The sequence below is a fragment of the Lithobates pipiens genome, unplaced genomic scaffold (genome assembly GCF_037356315.1).
Source record: "Lithobates pipiens isolate NorthernLeopardFrog02 unplaced genomic scaffold, aLitPip1_a1.2 Scaffold_30, whole genome shotgun sequence".
Classification (NCBI taxonomy): Eukaryota; Metazoa; Chordata; class Amphibia; order Anura; family Ranidae; genus Lithobates; species Lithobates pipiens.
The window spans coordinates 80,101,657-80,122,622 of NW_027507791.1; the positions used below are offsets into that span (position 1 = coordinate 80,101,657).

The 20,966-nt window shown below is 43.0% G+C and overlaps 1 protein-coding gene across 3 annotated transcripts in view; it reads right to left on the reverse strand.

The window, feature by feature from the left end:
• CLBA1 (clathrin binding box of aftiphilin containing 1) overlaps positions 1–20,966 on the reverse strand; it is a 54,293-nt gene that overhangs the window by 15,688 nt on the left and 17,639 nt on the right. For all 3 annotated transcript variants that reach the window (XM_077464491.1, XM_077464493.1, XM_077464492.1), the window contains exon 2: positions 403–851. In XM_077464491.1, coding sequence (XP_077320617.1) covers positions 403–744 — 342 coding nt within the window. In that variant the 5' untranslated portion in view covers positions 745–851. The remainder of the gene's footprint in view (positions 1–402; positions 852–20,966) is intronic.

Consider the following 20,966-nt stretch of genomic DNA (forward strand, 5'->3'; position numbering starts at 1 on the left):
ATGAGGGCAACATCCCTCTGTCATCAAGATCCTTGAGAATGCTGAGTCTCCCAAAATCTCACAAGAAGACGCTCCTGGTACTTTGATGAAATGTTTTCTGATGAGTTTTGGCCTACTCAACATTCTTCGGGAGCTCTCTGAATGGTTGTTGCCATCACCTTCTACTCTATGGAAGCTTGAGTTAAGGTATGTTATAATTAAACATTTTTTCCAACAGGGAATTTATTATGTGGGTGGAGGGTTCTGATAATAAATTGTATTGAGCAAACCTTTTTTTTTTTTTTGGTGCAAGATTCACCTAAAAAAAAAAAATTAAATACATTGGTTAAACATGGATATACCCCCTGCTTTCAACAGAGTGCTTTGTAAGACTTGAGCTCTTTAGTTTTTACAAGTACCTACCCCATCTTCTTTATTAAATGCATCCCATTCATCTTGGACTTCGGATTGCTCAGTGTAACAATCTCCATTGGAGGTAAAAGTAGTAAAAGAGTTCAGCTGCAAAGCTTCATCTGCATAGTAAAATTGTTCAGACTGTGGCGTGAACTCATCAAACCCCTCAAAGTCTCCCCATGTGTTAGAGACCTCCGGTAATGCTCGGCTTGTGTCACACTCTTCACAATGTGAGGTAGATCCTACAGGCTTCTCCTCTGGGCAAACATTGTCCAAACAAGGCAAAATAGGCAAGGTTTTATTCTCTGCATCATCCGTGAACCCGATAACACCGTCAATGACATCCTTCATGGTCCTACATGGATTTTACAGGAACAGGTCCGAAGCCAGGTACTGATGTGAACATAGAATATTTTCCTTGTCGTATCAGAAATGTCCTTTAGTATGAACTTCATTCACTAATGGAAAAACAAAAGAAACAGATTTAAAGTCGATCGAAACTCGATGGGTTCGATTTCATATAAGCTTTAAATTTGTTAATTTCATCTTGAAAGTGCTTTTCAATTTGATTAAAACTATTGTGCTCTTTAAAAGGATACCTTGTAATCCTGCCATGGAGGTCCTTGAGCAGGCACTTCCTGTTATAGGGAGAAAACTGCCTCCTAATTGTGCTGCGGCATTGTCACCCTATCACACCCTAGTGGAGCATACAGATGGCTATGCTGACATACATTGCGCAGACAGGGTCCGCTGTTCTTACCATCGGTATGCTAGTCCCGAGCAACATTGTGCAGCCAGAGTGAGTGCATGCAGGTAGGAAGTGGCTGGAGAAGATCAGCAGTACCAAAATGTAAAGAGAAAGCATTTTATTCTGTGGTCTACTCTGAGTTGTGAGCCCCTCCTGAAAACTACTTCCCTCCCTTCCTCACTGAATGGGAAAAAGACTTGGATCTTCATTTGACACCTGCAAAGAGAATTAATCATTTTAGCTTTCTAACTTGTTGGTATCGAGTTCCAATGAAGCTGCATTGAATGTACCCTGCTGCCAGTCCTGATTGTTGGAGATGTAGTACTGCCAGGGGCTCCATGTTCCACATCTCTTGGTGATGTCCATGGATCCAGCCTTTCTGGTGCAATGTGTGTGCCGTAATCCACAATCTCACCATCTATCTTCAAACCAGAATCTGGCTAAGAGCCTCATACACAGGGCCGTCTTTAATATTGATTGGACCCTGGGCAAAAAAGTTATCTTAGGGCCCCCCTCCCCCCATGCAATTTCGCTCTCCACCTGCTCTGAGACATACAATAAATAGCAGCTAGACTTAAAATCGGTTTACTGTATCAGATCAGGCAGCGATTGTGATTGGTTGCCAGAGGTTACAGCATATCATTACAGCTCACTGACTGGTTGCTAGAGGTTACAACACTCCTTAAGGATCACTGATTAGTTGCTAGAGGTTACAGCACATTTCTGATTGTTGATTGGCTGCTAGAGATTGCTGTACTGTAATACTGCTCACTGGTTGCTATAGGTTACAGTACATCTTCTCCTCAGTGCAGGGGAGCATGATATACCTATGAATGCTGCCTTTATTTACATATCAATGCAGTTGGCCTCAGCTATTTACATATGAATGCCAGTATTTACATGTAAACACAGGGTCTGCAGGTGAGTCATCTGTACATAACAATAGGGCAGAGCTGGGCAGCATTAGTAGCAGCACAGGACTAAAACTTCAAGGGAATGTAAACTGGGATAGTTGGCAAGCATGAGGCAGCTGCTTTGGGCCCCACAACAATGACAGGGCCCAGGGCAGCTGCCCCTTTTGCCCTGCCTTAAAGACAGCCCTGCTCCTACAGCTCAGCTTCTTATCCAAAAAAGGTACAAAAATGACCTTGTTAGAAATCTTTTCAATGCAGCCAGGTGCGTATCTACAGAAAAGCAAAAAGGCGTTTTCCTTGGGCGGTATTTTTCAGGGGAGTGGCACCACCCCCAGCACCTGCAGGCATCACCCCAGTATTCTCTTGTAATAGCAATAGCTGCTTTGGAGAAGCAGCGGGAGGAGATGTGCGCGCGCCCCCCACTCCACTCCTGCTGCTTTCTGCGGCTCTCTCTGGCTATCCCGTGTCCCTGGGCGGGCAACAAGCAACGCCGGGATAAGACATCTTTTCCAATTTACTTGGAAACAATCAGCGCTAGTTTTTAAAAATCTAAAGCATTCAAAAACAACATCTTGGTGTTCAAAATGCTCTTAAGTGCAGAGGAGGGATTTGGGAGTCTTATAGACCCCAGATCACTCCATAAAAAGAGTACCTGTCACAAGGATGTTTACATTGTGTGCGACAGCAATAAAAGCGATCAGTGTAAAAAAAAAAAAAAAAAAAAAAAAACACACACAAGAAAAGAAAGTTAAAAATAATTCAAATTAAAAATGTAAATAGTAAGTGCCCCCATCCTCCCATATTTGAGCGCAAGGGCAAACGCACGTGTCAGTCCTGCAGGCACGCTAACAGCAATTGTCTCATACATGAGGTATCAACACGAACGTCAGAACATGGGCGGTAATTCTATACATGGCACTTGCATAAATCCTTTCTCAGGGTCTGATAAGGAAGCTGCAGCAGTTCACTGTGAATGGCTGCAGCTTCCCCATCAGATCCAGAGACAAGAACGGTACACCACAGCTGGGGTTTTAGTCTTGCCTAGGGCAGAATAATGCCAAAATACCTCACCGGCCAGGGCATGTATCCCAGTGCAATGGAGGTCCCCAACACCACCCATGGTACAACAGTGCATGAAATCTGTGAATGATATAAGACACAGGGAGGAGCTCACCTCTTCTCTGAAGAGTCAAGAGAATAACCACTCCAGCGTTCGAAAGGACAGTCACTAGACAAGGATAATTTGTGGAATCTATGTCTCCTCTGGAGCAATGCTTCAATGGTGCAGCCCAACCATATACTGCAAAAGAACACACAGGAGGGTGCAAATGCCTAGGGCATTACCCAAGATTTATTAAAAGAAACCAAATGACCAATAAAATACTTACAAAGGACAGAAGTGACACATATGACAGTATACTGGTTGACCGGTGTGGCAATGAATGACCAGACTGTAGAGATGTTAGCAAGCTGATGCTTTTCAGGGATGCGTCCCTGAAATGTGTCAACATCGCCACACTGGTCAACCATCAGAGTCTTTCGTGCATGTCACTTCTGTCCTTTGTGAGTATTCGATTGGCTATTTTTTTCCTTTAAGTAAATTTGGGTAATGTACTAGGTAGTGATGGCGAACCGTGGCACCCCAGATGTTTTGGAACTACATTTCCCATGATGCTCCACTACGCTGCAGTGTAGTGGAGCATCATGGGAAATGTAGTTCCAAAAACATCTGGGGTGCCAAGGTTTGCCATCAGTGCACTAGGTGTTTGCGTTCCCTGTGTGTGTGCTTTTGTAGTATGAGTCAAGAGGTCCACTATCACATGACGTGATTTTACTGGACCCAGTTCACCTATACGGAAAGATACCGTGGAACTGTTTACATCCAACTAGAGACCTAGAAAGAAACAACTGAATCCCCTTCCAATATTGGCGGTCACATGACTATTTAAAAAGATAAATACCTTAAAGCAGAGTTCCACCCAAAAGTGGAACTTCTACTTACTGTACACACTCCCCCCCCTCCTGTGCCACATTTGATCCCCTTTCCAGGGACGGGGCTGCTGCCCGATATCCCGGAAGTTTTCCCCCCCTCCTCCTTCCCCCGTCACCAGGCCAATTAGAAAGTGCAGTGCGCAACGCGCATGCGCAATAGGCAACCAGCTGTGTGTGAAGCCGAAAGGCTTTACTGCCGTGTTCCCTTACCAGGAATGGCGGCGGCAGCACCTGGGAGTCGATCTGCAGATCGGTTGGGGTCCTGACATTGCAGGCTCCCTGGACAGGCAAGTGCCCTAATATTAAAAATCAGCAGCTACAGTATTTGTACCTGCTGACTTTTAATATTTTGATTTTATTTTTGTATTTAGCAATATTTACTACAAAAAAAATAAAATCCAAATAGAGCTTATCATATAGGACTAAATTATATGTGCATCATGTGTTAGGATAGGTTTTCCTTATACTTGAAAGATTTGTTTTTCTGACAGAAAGAGCAGAAGCTCGGATGACATGGCAAATTCTTCTTGAAACACCATCACAGCACGTGTCACTTCCTGTGTTAGTGGGCGTATGTCAAGTCAGCAATTGTTTCCTATTCTTGCACTATTCTCAACAGCAACATAACAGAACAATGTAGAAGATATGAGTGAGAAAAATTCAGAAAGCAATAAAGGTCAACACAATTCAGAAATTCCTTTTTTGTTTGTTTTTTTAAGCTGAACTCAGGTAGGCCGGTATAAAAGGCATTAACTAATGTAGCTCTCTATTCATTAATACAATTTTTTTTTCAGTGAAAGAAGGGCAATGCAAAAGGGTGTTTGCCTTTTGCCATACACAATACAACATAGCTCAGCCTAGAGAGGGAGAAGCAGCACAAGGAGCCAATCAGTTGTGCTGCAGTGCTTATGTGCTAACAAGTAACAGGCTGATATAAGGAGAAATCAAAGTGCCAGAGAGGCGAGCTCATCAATATGCTGCTTCTCCTTTCATAGCGTTACTCAAATACAGCAGAGAAAAAAGATTATATCTTCGGCCTAGGCATCTCGTCGCCAATGGGTGGCTATCAAGGCTGTAGCCTCGAATCTGGAGCCCATAGCCCCAAGTCTCAGCGGGTCGTGGGTGCGGCTGCAGCATGTAGGCTGCATTAGAGGAGGAGGAGAGAGACAAGCAGAGATGACCTCATCTCTCTCCCCCTGCTCCATGTCACCACTCTTCCGCCCTCACAGCGTGGGCCTCTTCAATGTCAGAGGTGCCACGGGGAGCTGAGAGATTACATCATCTCTCATTAACAATCAAATAAGAACACAGTGCTATAAAAAGCTAGGAGGGTGCTGCTCACCCCAAGTAGATACAAATAGAACTAGTTCCCCCACAAGCGGGGTTTTTAGGCAGCAAGAGACAGTAATAGAAGCCAATAGAAGTAGTATAAAAGGTATTTTAATAATAATAATTGGTAAAAACAAACATGAGCTTCACCTGAACACTTGGATAACAGACAAAATCATGTATATAAAGTACATATAATGTCACATGGAAGTAAAATAACAGACACAACTATGTTACACTGTATGAGTAGATAACAGTGAGAGCATAAAGCTAACGCGTTTCGACCCCAGAGGGGGTCTTCTTCAGAGATGGTGGTCTGTTAAAAGAAAAACAAAATTACACTGAATAAATAAATCCGGTGTTATGCATATTAGGGATTACCCAATATCGATTTAAAAATGGTTTACCCAATAATGTACTTCCAGGTAGGTAAGATGGATTGTAGTGCTTCAAAAGAAAAGTTCTCCCATAAGGCAATATCCCAATTTCCTTTACACATCTTGAGTGGTACTTGGTCCGTATGTATTGCCAAGATGCCAGACGGAAGTAGAGGCAGTGTCATACACCCACTGACGTGACTCACGGGAGGTCACACTATTGCCTTGCCCCCCAGAGGGGGAAGCTCCGGGGGGGTAGGTACGAGTGAGGGTACATCGAAGATATGGCGGGTCACACCTGCAGCAAAATCCCAACAGTGGCAAAAAATTAATTAATTTAAATAATTGAAAGCAAGGATTATTTAATGTTGGAGACATGGAGTGCATACGTACTATGGGGATAATAGTATCATATCCCCGTTATGTATGCCAAGGGTTGTGCACATGTGCACATATACATATACACACTTGCACCCCCAATTGTCTAAATGTCCACATAACATGCTTTCTAAAACCTAGACATAGAGAGAAAGAGGAGGGGGGGGGAAACAGAGAAACCACGCCTGGGAGTCCAAGAAGCCTAAGAAAGAGGGGAACAAAGGAAAAAGGGAAAAAAATGGCCTGGGGTGAGTGGGTGTGCAGATGGGTGTCAGTGTGTGAGCTATAATATACAAAAAAAAAAAAAAAAAAAAAAAAAAAAAAAAAAAAAAGGGGACGGGGGAAAGAGAAAAAGTGGAGGAGAAAAAGAGGAATAAAGGTGATGGGAAGTGGAATGTGTGAAAGCGGTATGAGTATGCGCTTAAACAGAGAAAGAAAAAAGTGCGCAAAGGAATAGTGAGAAAGTGAAAATATGAATAAGTAATAGTATATGAGGGTCATACAACAAACAAACAAAAAGACACCGCATGTGAAAATGTGCAAAAACAAGATGCGCTAAACTAGGTGACAGTGGTGAGGGACATAATCAATAAGAGTGTCAAGTGCATAGTAATATACACATATAAAAAAATGTGTGAATGTGGTGTGTGGGAAAATACCACACCGGTGTATTAGCGTCATTGGAATAGCCAGGCGGGTGGTGAGGTTATTACCTGAATTGTAGGACCTAATAGAAAACTGTTCCAGAAGGTAAGGATGAGGGACGGCGACTTAGGCGTTAAACCACGAGTGGTAACTGGCGCAGCCCCTACAACGTATTTCCTGAAGTCCGATCTGTAAATTAGTTTAGATCAGTCCTCATATTGTACAGCCAATAAAAAGGACTTGTTTTGGTGCAGTATATCACCAATTGTAGGTCAAGTACAAAGGGAAAATAAGTGCTCACCTAACCACGGGTACAGGTTTCTTTCCTCCTGGATGAATATACACCTCCTATGAATGAAGGTTCGTATATAAAGCCTGGAGATTGGTGCAGGTGTGACCCGCCATATCTTCGATGTACCCTCACTCGTACCTACCCCCCCGGAGCTTCCCCCTCTGGGGGGCAAGGCAATAGTGTGACCTCCCGTGAGTCACGTCAGTGGGTGTATGACACTGCCTCTACTTCCGTCTGGCATCTTGGCAATACATACGGACCAAGTACCACTCAAGATGTGTAAAGGAAATTGGGATATTGCCTTATGGGAGAACTTTTCTTTTGAAGCACTACAATCCATCTTACCTACCTGGAAGTACATTATTGGGTAAACCATTTTTAAATCGATATTGGGTAATCCCTAATATGCATAACACCGGATTTATTTATTCAGTGTAATTTTGTTTTTCTTTTAACAGACCACCATCTCTGAAGAAGACCCCCTCTGGGGTCGAAACGTGTTAGCTTTATGCTCTCACTGTTATCTACTCATACAGTGTAACATAGTTGTGTCTGTTATTTTACTTCCATGTGACATTATATGTACTTTATATACATGATTTTGTCTGTTATCCAAGTGTTCAGGTGAAGCTCATGTTTGTTTTTACCAATTATTATTATTAAAATACCTTTTATACTACTTCTATTGGCTTCTATTACTGTCTCTTGCTGCCTAAAAACCCCGCTTGTGGGGGAACTAGTTCTATTTGTATCTACTTGGGGTGAGCAGCACCCTCCTAGCTTTTTATAGCACTGTGTTCTTATTTGATTGTTAATCAGACTGGGTGGATAAACACCCTTTTCCTTTTCCTCCTTTCTCTTTCTTTTTCTTTTTTCTTTTCTTTTCATACGATCCCTTTCCTTTTCTCTCCCCCGAATTGAACACAGGAGGGTTAAACATGAGCTTGGCCTAGCACAACTAACATTGAGGAATTGATTTGTCCTTATATGTATATTTTTATGCAAGCATTGTTATGGTAAATAAGAATATGTTTTAAGGTAATGATTGGGATCTGTTGATGTTAGGGTATGAAACAGAATTTGAGAAAAATGATCGGGTTGATACTGAGATTACTACTTTGACTTTCAAACTAATGAGAACACTTGAAAGAAAACCAGCACTATTTTGGCACATCAAATCGTTCGAAAGATATAAGAATGAAAAGACTAACCCATTGGGTCTCAGGGTCCAAATTTTTCCAAATATAGATCTAATTAGCAATGAATGTAAAACAAAATGGGAGGCCAACCTAAATGCTTGTTCTCAGCAAATGATGACTATCCTTGTCGGGGAGTACACCAGGCAGATTGAACTCCTCGACAAGGAGATTCACACCTTGGAAATGGCTTTATAACCCTATGCGTCACATACCCTAGCTGTAGAAACCCGGACCAAACTCCGGGATGACTTATCTATCTAATATAAAAATATTTTACGCAAAAAGGAATCTAAATACTGGAGGGATAAATTTGCCTTCTCAGAGGGACGAGCCTATAAATGGAGTATTAACACACAATCCAAAAAGAATGTTAATGGAAAGATACATCCTCCCAATAAGAACACAAATAAATCCAAGGACCTGTCTAAACCTAATGAACCAACTAAACAGGTGAAAAAATCACGGAGAAAGTTTGAAAGGAACCGTAGCAATAAAGATTCCCCTGAAGGTAACACTAAAAAACGCATTACCGACAACACCCCAATAGGGAGACCCGAGAACGGTTGGGATCTGCATACAGATGCACAGGAGGCATTTGCATTTGGGGAAGCTCCATGCAAATACCCCGATGACATAGGCACTTCCACATGTGACAATGGGTCACGCAGTGGGAGAGAAAGGGATGCCCCGATATTCCAAGGGGAACCTAATCGCAATATCGAGGCTATTTGTAACAATGGGATATCTAATGGACATTGGGGGCCTTACCTTTCCCCTACCCGGGCCTTTCCTTTTTCCCTTCATCATTACATCTCAGGCTCTTTTTCTGTATCCGTCAACAGAGTATTCGGGATTGTTTTGTATATGCAATGTATCCTTATACCAATAATTACCCAGAAAAACCATGTGTTTAACTGTCATGCGTTTCAATTGATGTACATTTTACTATAGTTTGCATATTTGCTCCGTTCAGGCTCTTGATAGAGACTTATATTTACATGACAATAGATGCCATTAAACTTTGAAGAGTACTATGGAATTATACAACTTGATTGGTGAATTCCACTTGGCTTTTTGTGATGGTATGCCCCGACCTGCCACCTACCTCTCTTTTTCCCCCACCCTTGGATCTTCTTCCCCTTCACGAGCACAACCTCCTTTTAATTTTTTTTTTTTTTTTTTCCTCTAGAAGATCCTGGGTGGGTACTTAGGGGGTATCTGGCTAGTCTCGGCTTTTTGACATCGCTTAATATTAATTTTTATTTTATAACAACTTTTTTTCTTCCGGTGAGAATATATCTCTCTTCCCTCGAAATCTCTAATGGTCCTTTGCCGAGTTGCGGAGGGAGGGAGGGGCTAATGTGTCTGCCCCCTGCTCTGACTCCCCGGCAAGGGCAGGAGGGGTTTCTGCCTGTATATTACGGACAGGCCTCTCCATTGGTTCCCCCTCCCCCCTTGTGGAGGGATGGTGGACGTGCATTCCCTTGCCGGTGGCATCCTTGGACACTTCCGGGCGCGTACCTCGGGCGCGTCCGCTCGTTTGGGCGAACGTGCGTGATATACACTTCGCGCGCGTCCGTTCGATCGAACGGACGTGCGCGACGTTGTGACGCCACGTTTTTGCGACGGAAGTGACGAAATTTCGGGGCCGGTTTCCGGCCTTCCAGGACGCCGGGGCGGCCACACGAGGCTGATCCTATTCAGGCAGCCAACACGTTTGGATACGCCGACTGATTGGTGGGCGTTTGCACCTGCAGCCAATCTCCAGGCTTTATATACGAACCTTCATTCATAGGAGGTGTATATTCATCCAGGAGGAAAGAAACCTGTACCCGTGGTTAGGTGAGCACTTATTTTCCCTTTGTACTTGACCTACAATTGGTGATATACTGCACCAAAACAAGTCCTTTTTATTGGCTGTACAATATGAGGACTGATCTAAACTAATTTACAGATCGGACTTCAGGAAATACGTTGTAGGGGCTGCGCCAGTTACCACTCGTGGTTTAACGCCTAAGTCGCCGTCCCTCATCCTTACCTTCTGGAACAGTTTTCTATTAGGTCCTACAATTCAGGTAATAACCTCACCACCCGCCTGGCTATTCCAATGACGCTAATACACCGGTGTGGTATTTTCCCACACACCACATTCACACATTTTTTTATATGTGTATATTACTATGCACTTGACACTCTTATTGATTATGTCCCTCACCACTGTCACCTAGTTTAGCGCATCTTGTTTTTGCACATTTTCACATGCGGTGTCTTTTTGTTTGTTTGTTGTATGACCCTCATATACTATTACTTATTCATATTTTCACTTTCTCACTATTCCTTTGCGCACTTTTTTCTTTCTCTGTTTAAGCGCATACTCATACCGCTTTCACACATTCCACTTCCCATCACCTTTATTCCTCTTTTTCTCCTCCACTTTTTCTCTTTCCCCCGTCCCCCTTTTTTTTTTTTTTTTTTTTGTATATTATAGCTCACACACTGACACCCATCTGCACACCCACTCACCCCAGGCCATTTTTTTCCCTTTTTCCTTTGTTCCCCTCTTTCTTAGGCTTCTTGGACTCCCAGGCGTGGTTTCTCTGTTTCCCCCCCTCCTCTTTCTCTCTATGTCTAGGTTTTAGAAAGCATGTTATGTGGACATTTAGACAATTGGGGGTGCAAGTGTGTATATGTATATGTGCACATGTGCACAACCCTTGGCATACATAACGGGGATATGATACTATTATCCCCATAGTACGTATGCACTCCATGTCTCCAACATTAAATAATCCTTGCTTTCAATTATTTAAATTAATTAATTTTTTGCCACTGTTGGGATTTTGCTGCAGGTGTGACCCGCCATATCTTCGATGTACCCTCACTCGTACCTACCCCCCCGGAGCTTCCCCCTCTGGGGGGCAAGGCAATAGTGTGACCTTCCGTGAGTCACGTCAGTGGGTGTATGACACTGCCTCTACTTCCGTCTGGCATCTTGGCAATACATACGGACCAAGTACCACTCAAGATGTGTAAAGGAAATTGGGATATTGCCTTATGGGAGAACTTTTCTTTTGAAGCACTACAATCCATCTTACCTACCTGGAAGTACATTATTGGGTAAACCATTTTTAAATCGATATTGGGTAATCCCTAATATGCATAACACCGGATTTATTTATTCAGTGTAATTTTGTTTTTCTTTTAACAGACCACCATCTCTGAAGAAGACCCCCTCTGGGGTCGAAACGCGTTAGCTTTATGCTCTCACTGTTATCTACTCATACAGTGTAACATAGTTGTGTCTGTTATTTTACTTCCATGTGACATTATATGTACTTTATATACATGATTTTGTCTGTTATCCAAGTGTTCAGGTGAAGCTCATGTTTGTTTTTACCAATTATTATTATTAAAATACCTTTTATACTACTTCTATTGGCTTCTATTACTGTCTCTTGCTGCCTAAAAACCCCGCTTGTGGGGGAACTAGTTCTATTTACATCATCTCTCATTGCCCGCCCCGCATCTCCGCTCTCACTAAATGGACCAGTGCTGCCAGCCTGCCACCATGTAGCAACAATGTGTAGTGTCCCCTTGAGAATGTCAAGTGACCTGTGACGCAACGCGTTGGGAGGAGGAGCCAGGGACATCAAGCCGAAGGTGTTCAGAAACACAGAGAGGCTGTGAGGAGTGTAAACTGACATTTTGCTGTAATCTTATGCTTACACTGTATTGGGTTTGTGAGTGTATCGCTGATTTATTATATATTTCCAGCAGATGATTATATATTTTATATACACAGAATTTATTCATTAATAATTATGATGTAGATGATTATTTTTTTAATTATTTTTTTAATTTTTATTTTTTTATACACGGATATTTATTATTATTATCAGTTTAATATTGGGGGTATTTTGGTATCTAGCAATTTTTTATTTATATTAGCGCACTAATTATATTTGTTATATTGCAGTCTTTATAAGTGAGAGATCACGGTCATTGGTGCAGCTTTTTATTGCATTCACTTTATGATTATTTTTATTTTCACCACACCAGCGCTTGAGTATTTGCCATTTAGCAATGCACATTTGGCGGCACTGGCTGGCATGGCAAGTGACAACCCACATCTAGTGGCAGGTGACGTGGCAAGTGACAATCTGCTAATGGTGGCAAGTGACAATCCACATCTGTTGGCAGGCAACATGGCAAGTGACAATCAACATCTATTTAGTTGCAGATGAAAGTTAAGAAGCTGCATCTGGCGACAGGCCACGGTGGCAAGTGACATGCTGCATCTGGGGGCAGGAGATGTGCACTGATTCTGTATTATGGCGAGTTCAACCACTTCATTATATATTAGAATGTAACAATACAAACAATGTGCTTCGATCACCCTTGTGCCATGATGATTGAAAAGCCAACACCAGCCTTTGCCCGGGAAAAATTGCTTACCACCAGCATAAAATAGTAACAGAGGAGGGGCCTCCAGCTAATTGACATCCTCAGCTGTGTGAAGGGGGGGAGTGTGCCCCTTCTCTCCAATCAGCTCTCAAAGCTCTCCTCACTGAGCGCTGCAGAGTGTAACTTCAGCTCTCCACCCTTTTTTATGACCTCTTAGACAAGCTTATAAACTCAGCACTTTGAACGGATGTGGAGAAGAGAAGACTGCAGATAAACAAGTACAACTAATGTAGGAGGATTTGCTTCATCTCTGTGTATCACCTGAGAATAGTCCCTTCACTGGGTCATACTGCTGCCTTCTGCACCTGAACGGCCCAAATGCTAAGATGAAATGCTTAACTAAAATACAGCCCCCATATATGGATTTCATTTGCACTCCACTGAAATTAACTGGACCCTCTCTCTTTTTAAAAATCACTTAGGGCTATTCTCACGTGCAGCAGCCCTTATGGCCCTCTGAAAAGTGATCTGGGATAGATCACTTTTCAGAGGGCATTTAACAGGCAGTGGGAGGTGATAGGTCACCTCCTCACCTTCTGTTTTGACCATAAAACCCATGCTGCAACAAAATGCATTGTACGTGGTTACAGGGTGTCTGCTGTGCTACCCCTGAATGCGACATGTGGTTTCATTGTTGGAAAGCATCGTGACTCTGGCATGCCTGGGCAGCTGCATGCCTTTCTTTAGGGGGGTCAGAGGGAGTAAAACTATGTCTCAATCGCCTGCTTTTACTGGCCTCTGGATGCCCGTGTGAATGAGTCCTTACTGCAAGGTCCCCTTCAAACCAACTTCATTTAAAAAGGTATATTTAATTTATTTAATCGACACATACTGTAACTATATTGATTGTGTGTTTTTTTTTTATCTCAACCTGGAGTTCCGCTTGAAATATTTCAGGACTGTAAGTTAGTTTATTTTATTTTTTTAAAAGTTATTCTTTAATTAAGAAAGAAGTCAGTAAGAAGTCAAGTATTGGATGTTCATCTAACAAGGGATATAGTGTATCACAGCTAGATCTGACTTACGATGCTCTGAAAATGTTGCAATTTGTGCATTCAAAGTGATCAGCAACTTATAGTGGGACTGTGATAGTGTGGCGGAAAATCTGACACTAACATCACCAGTGACACTAATGCCCCATACACATGGTCGGATTTTCCGATGGAAAATGTTCGATGGGAGCTGTTGGAAATTCTGACCGTGGGTAGGCTCCATTGGACATTTTCTATCGGAATTTCCAACACACAGAATTTGAGATCTGGAACTCAAATTTTCAGACAACAAAATCCGCTGTCTGAAAGTCTAATCGTGTGTACACAATTCCAACGCACAAACTTCCACGCATGCCCGGAATCAAGCAGAAGAGCCCCACTGACTATTGAACTTCATTTTTCTCGGCTCGTTGTACGTGTTGTACGTCACTGCGTTCTTGACGTTCGCAATTTCCGACCAACTTTGTGTGACCGTGTGTATGCAAGACAAGTTTGAGCCAACATCTGTCAGAAAAATCCATGGATTTTGTTATTAGAATGTCAGATCGTGTGTACGGGACAATACAGTGATAAATGCTAATAATATACATTGACACTGTACTGGTTGGGAAGGGATTAACATTTAGGGGCAATCAAAGTGTTAACTGTGTGCCTAACAATGTTTACTGTGTGTAGTATGTGCTGCTTTTATTGAGCGATGTGCCCGTTTTTACTCCCTGCTTTGAAGGGCATAAAAAAACTGACACATCACTGCTTTCTGTAGAGAGCCCTGTGTTGTTTACCAGTAATCTCTTCCATCTTTCTGGCCTGTTTGTGTTTCCTGGAATTCTGAGCATGCTGGAATCCCTCACACATGATCACATAGGCCCCTTTCACACTGGGGCGGTGCGGGCGTCGGGGGTAAAGCGCCGCTATTTTTAGCGGCGCTTTACCGTCGTTTTAGCGGCGGTCTGAGGGCGCTAGCGGGGTGGTTTTAACCCCCGCTAGCGGCCGAAAAAGGGTTAAAACCGCCCGCATAGCGCCGCTGCAGCCGGTATTGCCGCGCTGTCCCATTGATTTCAATGGGTAGGAGCGGTTTAGGAGCGGTGAATACACCGCTCCTTCACCGCTCCAAAGATGCGGCTAGCAGGACTTTTTTCACTGTCCTGCCAGCGCACCGCTCCAGTGTGAAAGCCCTCCGGCTTTCACACTGGAGTGAAAGGGGCCGGTTTTTTTCAGGCGCTATTTTTAGCGCTGTAACGCCTGAATACCGCCCCAGTGTGAAAGCAGCCATAAGGCAGAAGAAAAGAAACTTTATGGTGCAGTACTTTTTTATTCCAGTAAAGAAAATTGGTGATTTGGTACACAGCTGACATCCAAGAAAAGCAGTGCATCGATATAAAAACAACAGCTTCGGCACAAGCCAGCTAGGTGCAATATCTGGTCCTATAGCTCCACCCAACGCGTTTCTCCGTAAAAGGCTTCGACTGGACGGGAACCACTGATTGCCTTGTGCTGTAGCGAATGACAGCACAGCTGGAGAGAGGGAAGTATGCTCCCCACTACCTGGAAATACCAAACCACGTATGTGATTTGGCTCAGCAGGGCCGCCCTGCCGCAGTATAAGTGTGGTGGGAGATCCTGAGGCAGTTATGAGAAAAGGCTACACACATTTGGATTCTTTTCCTAGAGAAGAGATGCTTAGGAGGAGATATGATCGCGATATATATATATATATATATTACTAAATCTAAATTCTAGCATAGGGAGGAAACTATTCAGTCTCAGGTCGCTCAAGAGGACACGTGGTCAGTTAATGAAGTTGTATGAGAAGCGGTTTAACCTTAACCACTTCCAGACCGCCCACCGTCATTATACATTGGCTGTTTGAAAAGGAATATCGTTGTTATGGCAGCAGCTAGCTGCCATAACCCATTATGCTTTTCTTCAGTAAGCGGTCTGGTTTAAGATAAAAGTGGCCTCTGTGGCGCATTCACTGTGAGATCACTTTTATCGGCGGCGGCTGAGGGCCCCCCTCCCGCCGCGGTGCCCTCTGCCGCTTAGCGGAGCCGTCGGCAGCAGCGGAGGCGATCGGATCCTTCTTGTGGCCTGACATGGAGATGAGTGATGGGAATATGGCCCCCACCAGTCTCCATATCATTGCTGGGCGGAAGCGACGTCAAAACGTCACTTACGCCCATTGTCCTTAAAAGGGCCATTTTTTTTTCTTCATTTTTTTTAAATTACATTTTTTTTTTATTATTGCATTTTAGTGTAAATGGGTCTTTCTGACCCCAGATCTCATATTTAAGGGATCCTGTCATGCTTTTTTTCTATTACAAGGGATGTTTACATTCCTTGTAATAGGAATAAAAGTGACACAATTATTATTATATATTTTTTTAAAACAGTGTAAAAATAAAAAAAAAAGGTAAAAGTAAGAACAAAAAAGGTTTTAAAATGCGTCCAGTCCTGCCAAGCTCGCGTGCAGACGCGAACACATACGCGAGTAGCGCCCGCAAAACGCTGTTCAAGCCACACATGTGAGGTATCGCCACAATCGGTAGAGTGAGAGCGATAATTCTAGCCCTAGACTTCATCCGTAACTTAAAACATGCAATCTGTAGAATTGTTTAAACATCGCCTATGGAGATTTTTAAGGGTAAAAGTTTGTCGCCATTCCACGAGCGGGTGCAATTTTGAAGTGTGACATGTTGGGTATCAATTTACTTGGTGTAACATTATCTTTCACAATATAAAAAAAAAACAATTGAGCTAACATTACCGTTGTCTTATTTTTTAATTAAAAAAAATATTTTTTCCAAAAAATGTGCACTTGTAAGACTGCTGTGCAAATACGGTGTGACAGAAAGTATTGCAACAACCGCCATTTTATTCTCTACGGTGTTAGAAAAAAAAAAGTATATAATGTTTTGGGGTTCCAAGTAATTTTCTAGCCAAAAAAAGTTTTTAACTTGTAAACAACAAATCTCAGAAAGAGGCTCGGTCTTTAAGTGGTTAAACTACATAAGGAGTTCTTTACTGTTAGAACAGTAAGGATGTGGAACTCCCTTCTACAATTGGTGGTATCGGTGGGAAGTGTTTATAACGCTGGTCTACAAATTTTGGGATATGATCAACCTCCGAGATAAAATGTGCTAATTCTTACATATTGTGACTAAATGTAATTATTTGTCCTTTCATTGCAAGGTACATTTGTCTTGTTGGGATTTTACAGTTACATCTGGTGGCTTGTCAAGGTGTCATTGCCTAACATTTCCAAGGAACAGTTTTGTGATATTTTCCCTCAGAAGCCAAGATGTCTCGAACCTGTGTAAACAACACAGATAACTTCTGCTACATTCATAGTGAGGTTACATTTGCGTCTCAAAATTGCAGTATGACAGCAGTGGTAGAAAAAGGAATACCACCTATATTTTGGATGCAAAATAGGGGGATCAGGACAAGAGTTGGGCCCTTCATTATTGTTGCATTACATGTGCAACTTACCTGCATCATTGGCTAAACAAGAAAAAAAAGTTCATGCCTTTCACACCATTGGGACTGCGAGGGAGCAAGGAAATGTTGTTACATGAAAAAAACAATAAATGAATGTAAAGTTATGTTATTGGCATCAACAAAAAGATCAATTTATAATGATTGGTGTGGCACCATTCTCATTGCTATATCACATCCCCCCTCGTAATTTTGAATTATTTCGATGCAATTTTGACCTGCAGCTGTACCTTGGAAACCGGAGCCAATTAATGCTCAGGCCTAATTTTTCTTTATTAGTGACCCAATTCTGGTAAAAATATAGCAACTTTCATGTCCGAGGTTTTCTCCTTGAAGACCAGTGTAATTTCTGGACACCTTTAGATGAGCATCTTAGCGGACACAATATACAGGGCTATGGCAAGTGGTAGAGACATAAATGAATACACACACTCACTGTCAGAAATGTTTGCAGAAGAACTGGCCCACCTGTCAGTGGAATCGCAGATTGGCACATAGAAATTCGCCAATGCAAATGCGCATTGGCAGGCGCCCATTGTCCCATTTAAAGCCAGCAGCATGAGCCATTAGTTGCTGAATGATCTTCAGCTCCCTCCATGTGTTCCTTTGTTCCGGTTCTTGATATTATTGCATTTTCTGTTCCCGACCCGGCTTGCCTTTGACCCGTCTTGTCAACATTGACCCCGTTTCTGCCTGCTGATCCATGTATGACCTTTGGCTTACTTCGCTGCTGCCTGATTAACAGTGATTGACCTCGGCTTACTCCTAACTCTGCTTGCTGCCTTACTCCTGGCTGACATTCCATGTATGACTACTGGCCTGGCTCCTGACCCTGCTTCTGGCTCTCCCTTCTGCCAAGTCTCATCTGGTGCATCTGAGGGACTCCTGCCCAGCAGTACATCCTGCTTGTCCAGCCACCATTTAGCAGACACCTCCTCATCCCTCAGCCTGCTGCAGCTGGCAGCCCCTGTTTTTTGGGGCATAGCACTCCCTGTTACCACCTTCAGGGGTGCCCTGCTCTCAGCTGCAAGTGAAGCCCTCTCATCACATTGGCCTCTGACCAGGTACATGACATCCACACAGACAGAACTGGATGAACTGATGATTCTTTATTCAACCTTACCAACTATGTAACTGTATATGTAACTATAAAGAATTCTAAAGGGAGTAGGATGGGCAGGGCAGCATAAAGTGTTATTTTTCATGTACATTAAGTTCAGCCTTATCTGACTCTCAGCTTTTCTATGGGCCTGTCTCATATGCTTGAAGTGGTTCTAAAGCCTCAAGGCTTTTTACCTCTATGCATTAAAGTGTTTCTAAACCCATTACAACCACTTTAACCTACAGGTAAGCCTTAATCTAGGCTTGCCTGTAGGTGCAAGAAGTATCTCCCCAACCTAAAAGGTTTAGGAGATATTTTCAGAAATAGCGGCACCGCTGTCTACGATGCCAGCCAGTCACGGAGCCGGGAACACCCGGAAGTCACTCGGGGATAGATGGCAGCGTCAGAGGAGGCGAACAAGGGCTAATGCGGGGGTTTCGGTCTCAGGTAAGTAATTCATAATGAGCTAGTATGCTATGCATATTAGCTCATTATGCATTTGTCTTGCAGGGTGTATTTTTTTTTCAGAGGCTTTACTTAATCTTTAAAGGTAAAAAAACCTTCTGTGCTGCAGGATCCCCCCAACCCACCCCCCTTTACCTGAGCCTGATGCAATCCAGCGATGTGCACGAGAGCAGCGTCTCTGTATTCTTCCTTATTGGGCAGATTGATAGCAGTGGGAGCCATTGGCTCCTGCTGCTGTCCACCAAATGCTGCAAAGAGGGAGCAGGGGGCGAGGCCGAGTCGCCCAGTCTGTGTTAATAGACACAGACAGGGTGACCGCACAGGTACCCCCATTGAAATGTAGAAAAAAATAATCCGCACTCCAGTTGTTGCTCTTAAAATTAATTGAATAGTCACAGTGAACAAACGCAGATTAAGTCAGTTGACGCGTTTCAGCCTATAAGGCCTTAGTCATAACCACATTACAGACATAAAACTTTGAATTAAATAGTAGCTCTAAAGATCACAGGCTCCTCCCATTTATTGTCTTAATTGACCACAGGCAATTATCCAAGAAAGAGAATCAGCTGCAATACAGATAGGGTGATCCATGTGTATGCTACTAATTTTCACACACCTTGTAGTGATAACATGCACATGCATGTACACACACACACACACACACACACACACGTGCATACACTCAGATGTATAGACATATGCATAAGAAAGCACACCTTACAATTCAAAAAACATTAAATTAAAAAAAAAGATGAAAATAATAATCCAGGTATGCGAAAAAGAACCCAGAAGAGAGAAAGGAAAAGAGAGAGAGGAGGCTCTGGGAAGAGGCATTCTTAACTGCTTGCCGACCAGCGCACGGCGATGTATGGCAGCACAATGGCACGGCTGCGAAAACGGATGTACCGTTAAGATGCGGCATTGTGGCTGTGCACGCACCCACCGCCTACTCCATGAGCGTGTCCGCGGGACCCGCGGACTCGATGTCCACCGGGGGCCCGCGATCGTGTCACGGAGAGGCAGAATGGCGAGATGCCTATGCAAACAAGGGATTTCCCTGCTCTGCCTAGCATCATGACATGGATCTACTGCTCCCTGTCAGCAGGAGCAGTAATCTCTCATGTTGTAGTGAGCCCACCCCCTCCCCCCCCACAGTTAGAATCACTCCTTATGACACACTTAACCCCTTGATCGCCCCACTAGTGTTTAACCCCTCCCCTGCCAGTGTCATTAACACAGTAATCAGTGCATTTTTATAGAACTGATCGCTGTATAAATGACAATGGAACCAAAAGTGTCTGCCATAATGTCATAGTCATGAAAAAAATAGCAGATCGCCACCATTACTAATAAAAAAAAAAGTAATAATAAAAATTCCATATCCCCTTTTATGTAGATGCTATAACTTTTGGGCAAACCAATCAATATACGCTTATTGTCATTTTTTTTTACCTAAAATATGTAGAAGAATAGATATCAGCCTAAGCTGAGAAAGAAATTTGTTCTTATATATATTTTTTACTTTTTTCTATAATAAATATCCCCAAAAATATATAAATTTTCTTTTCTTTCAAAATTGTTGCTCTTTTTTTGTTTATAAAAACAGCAGAGGTGATCAAATACCACCAAAAGAAAGTTCTATTTGTGGGGGGGGGGGGGGGGGGGGGAGGATGTACATTTTGTTTGTGTACAGCATCGCACGGCCGCGCAATTGTCAGTTAAAGCAACGCAGTGCCGCATCACAAAAAGTGCTCTAGTCAGGAAGGGGGTAAATTCTTCCGGGGCTGAAGCGGTTAATGTAAGTGCAAGTCCAAATCCTACCTCAGGTTTAACCCCTGAGGCGATCTAAAAATCCACCATGCTTTTCTCCCCAGTAGCCTTCTCTCCCCATCACCTCCTCTGGGCGAGTGAGACAACCGTTCTATTCCTCTGAGGCGAAACGAGGAAAGATCGCCCTGATGACATTCTCTAAAGTGACGTGTTGCATTTGAAATATTTCTAGCATTTGGGTTATTTCTGTCACAGTAATTTTCCCCTATACGGGCTCTCAAAGGACATGTGGTACAACCTACATACTGGAGGCTGCATGAAATACAGGTGATCAGGTAAATTACATAGTTTGTGCCACAGTTGATGTGTTGTTGTATAATGAACCCTTCATCTGTGGCAACAAACGTTTTA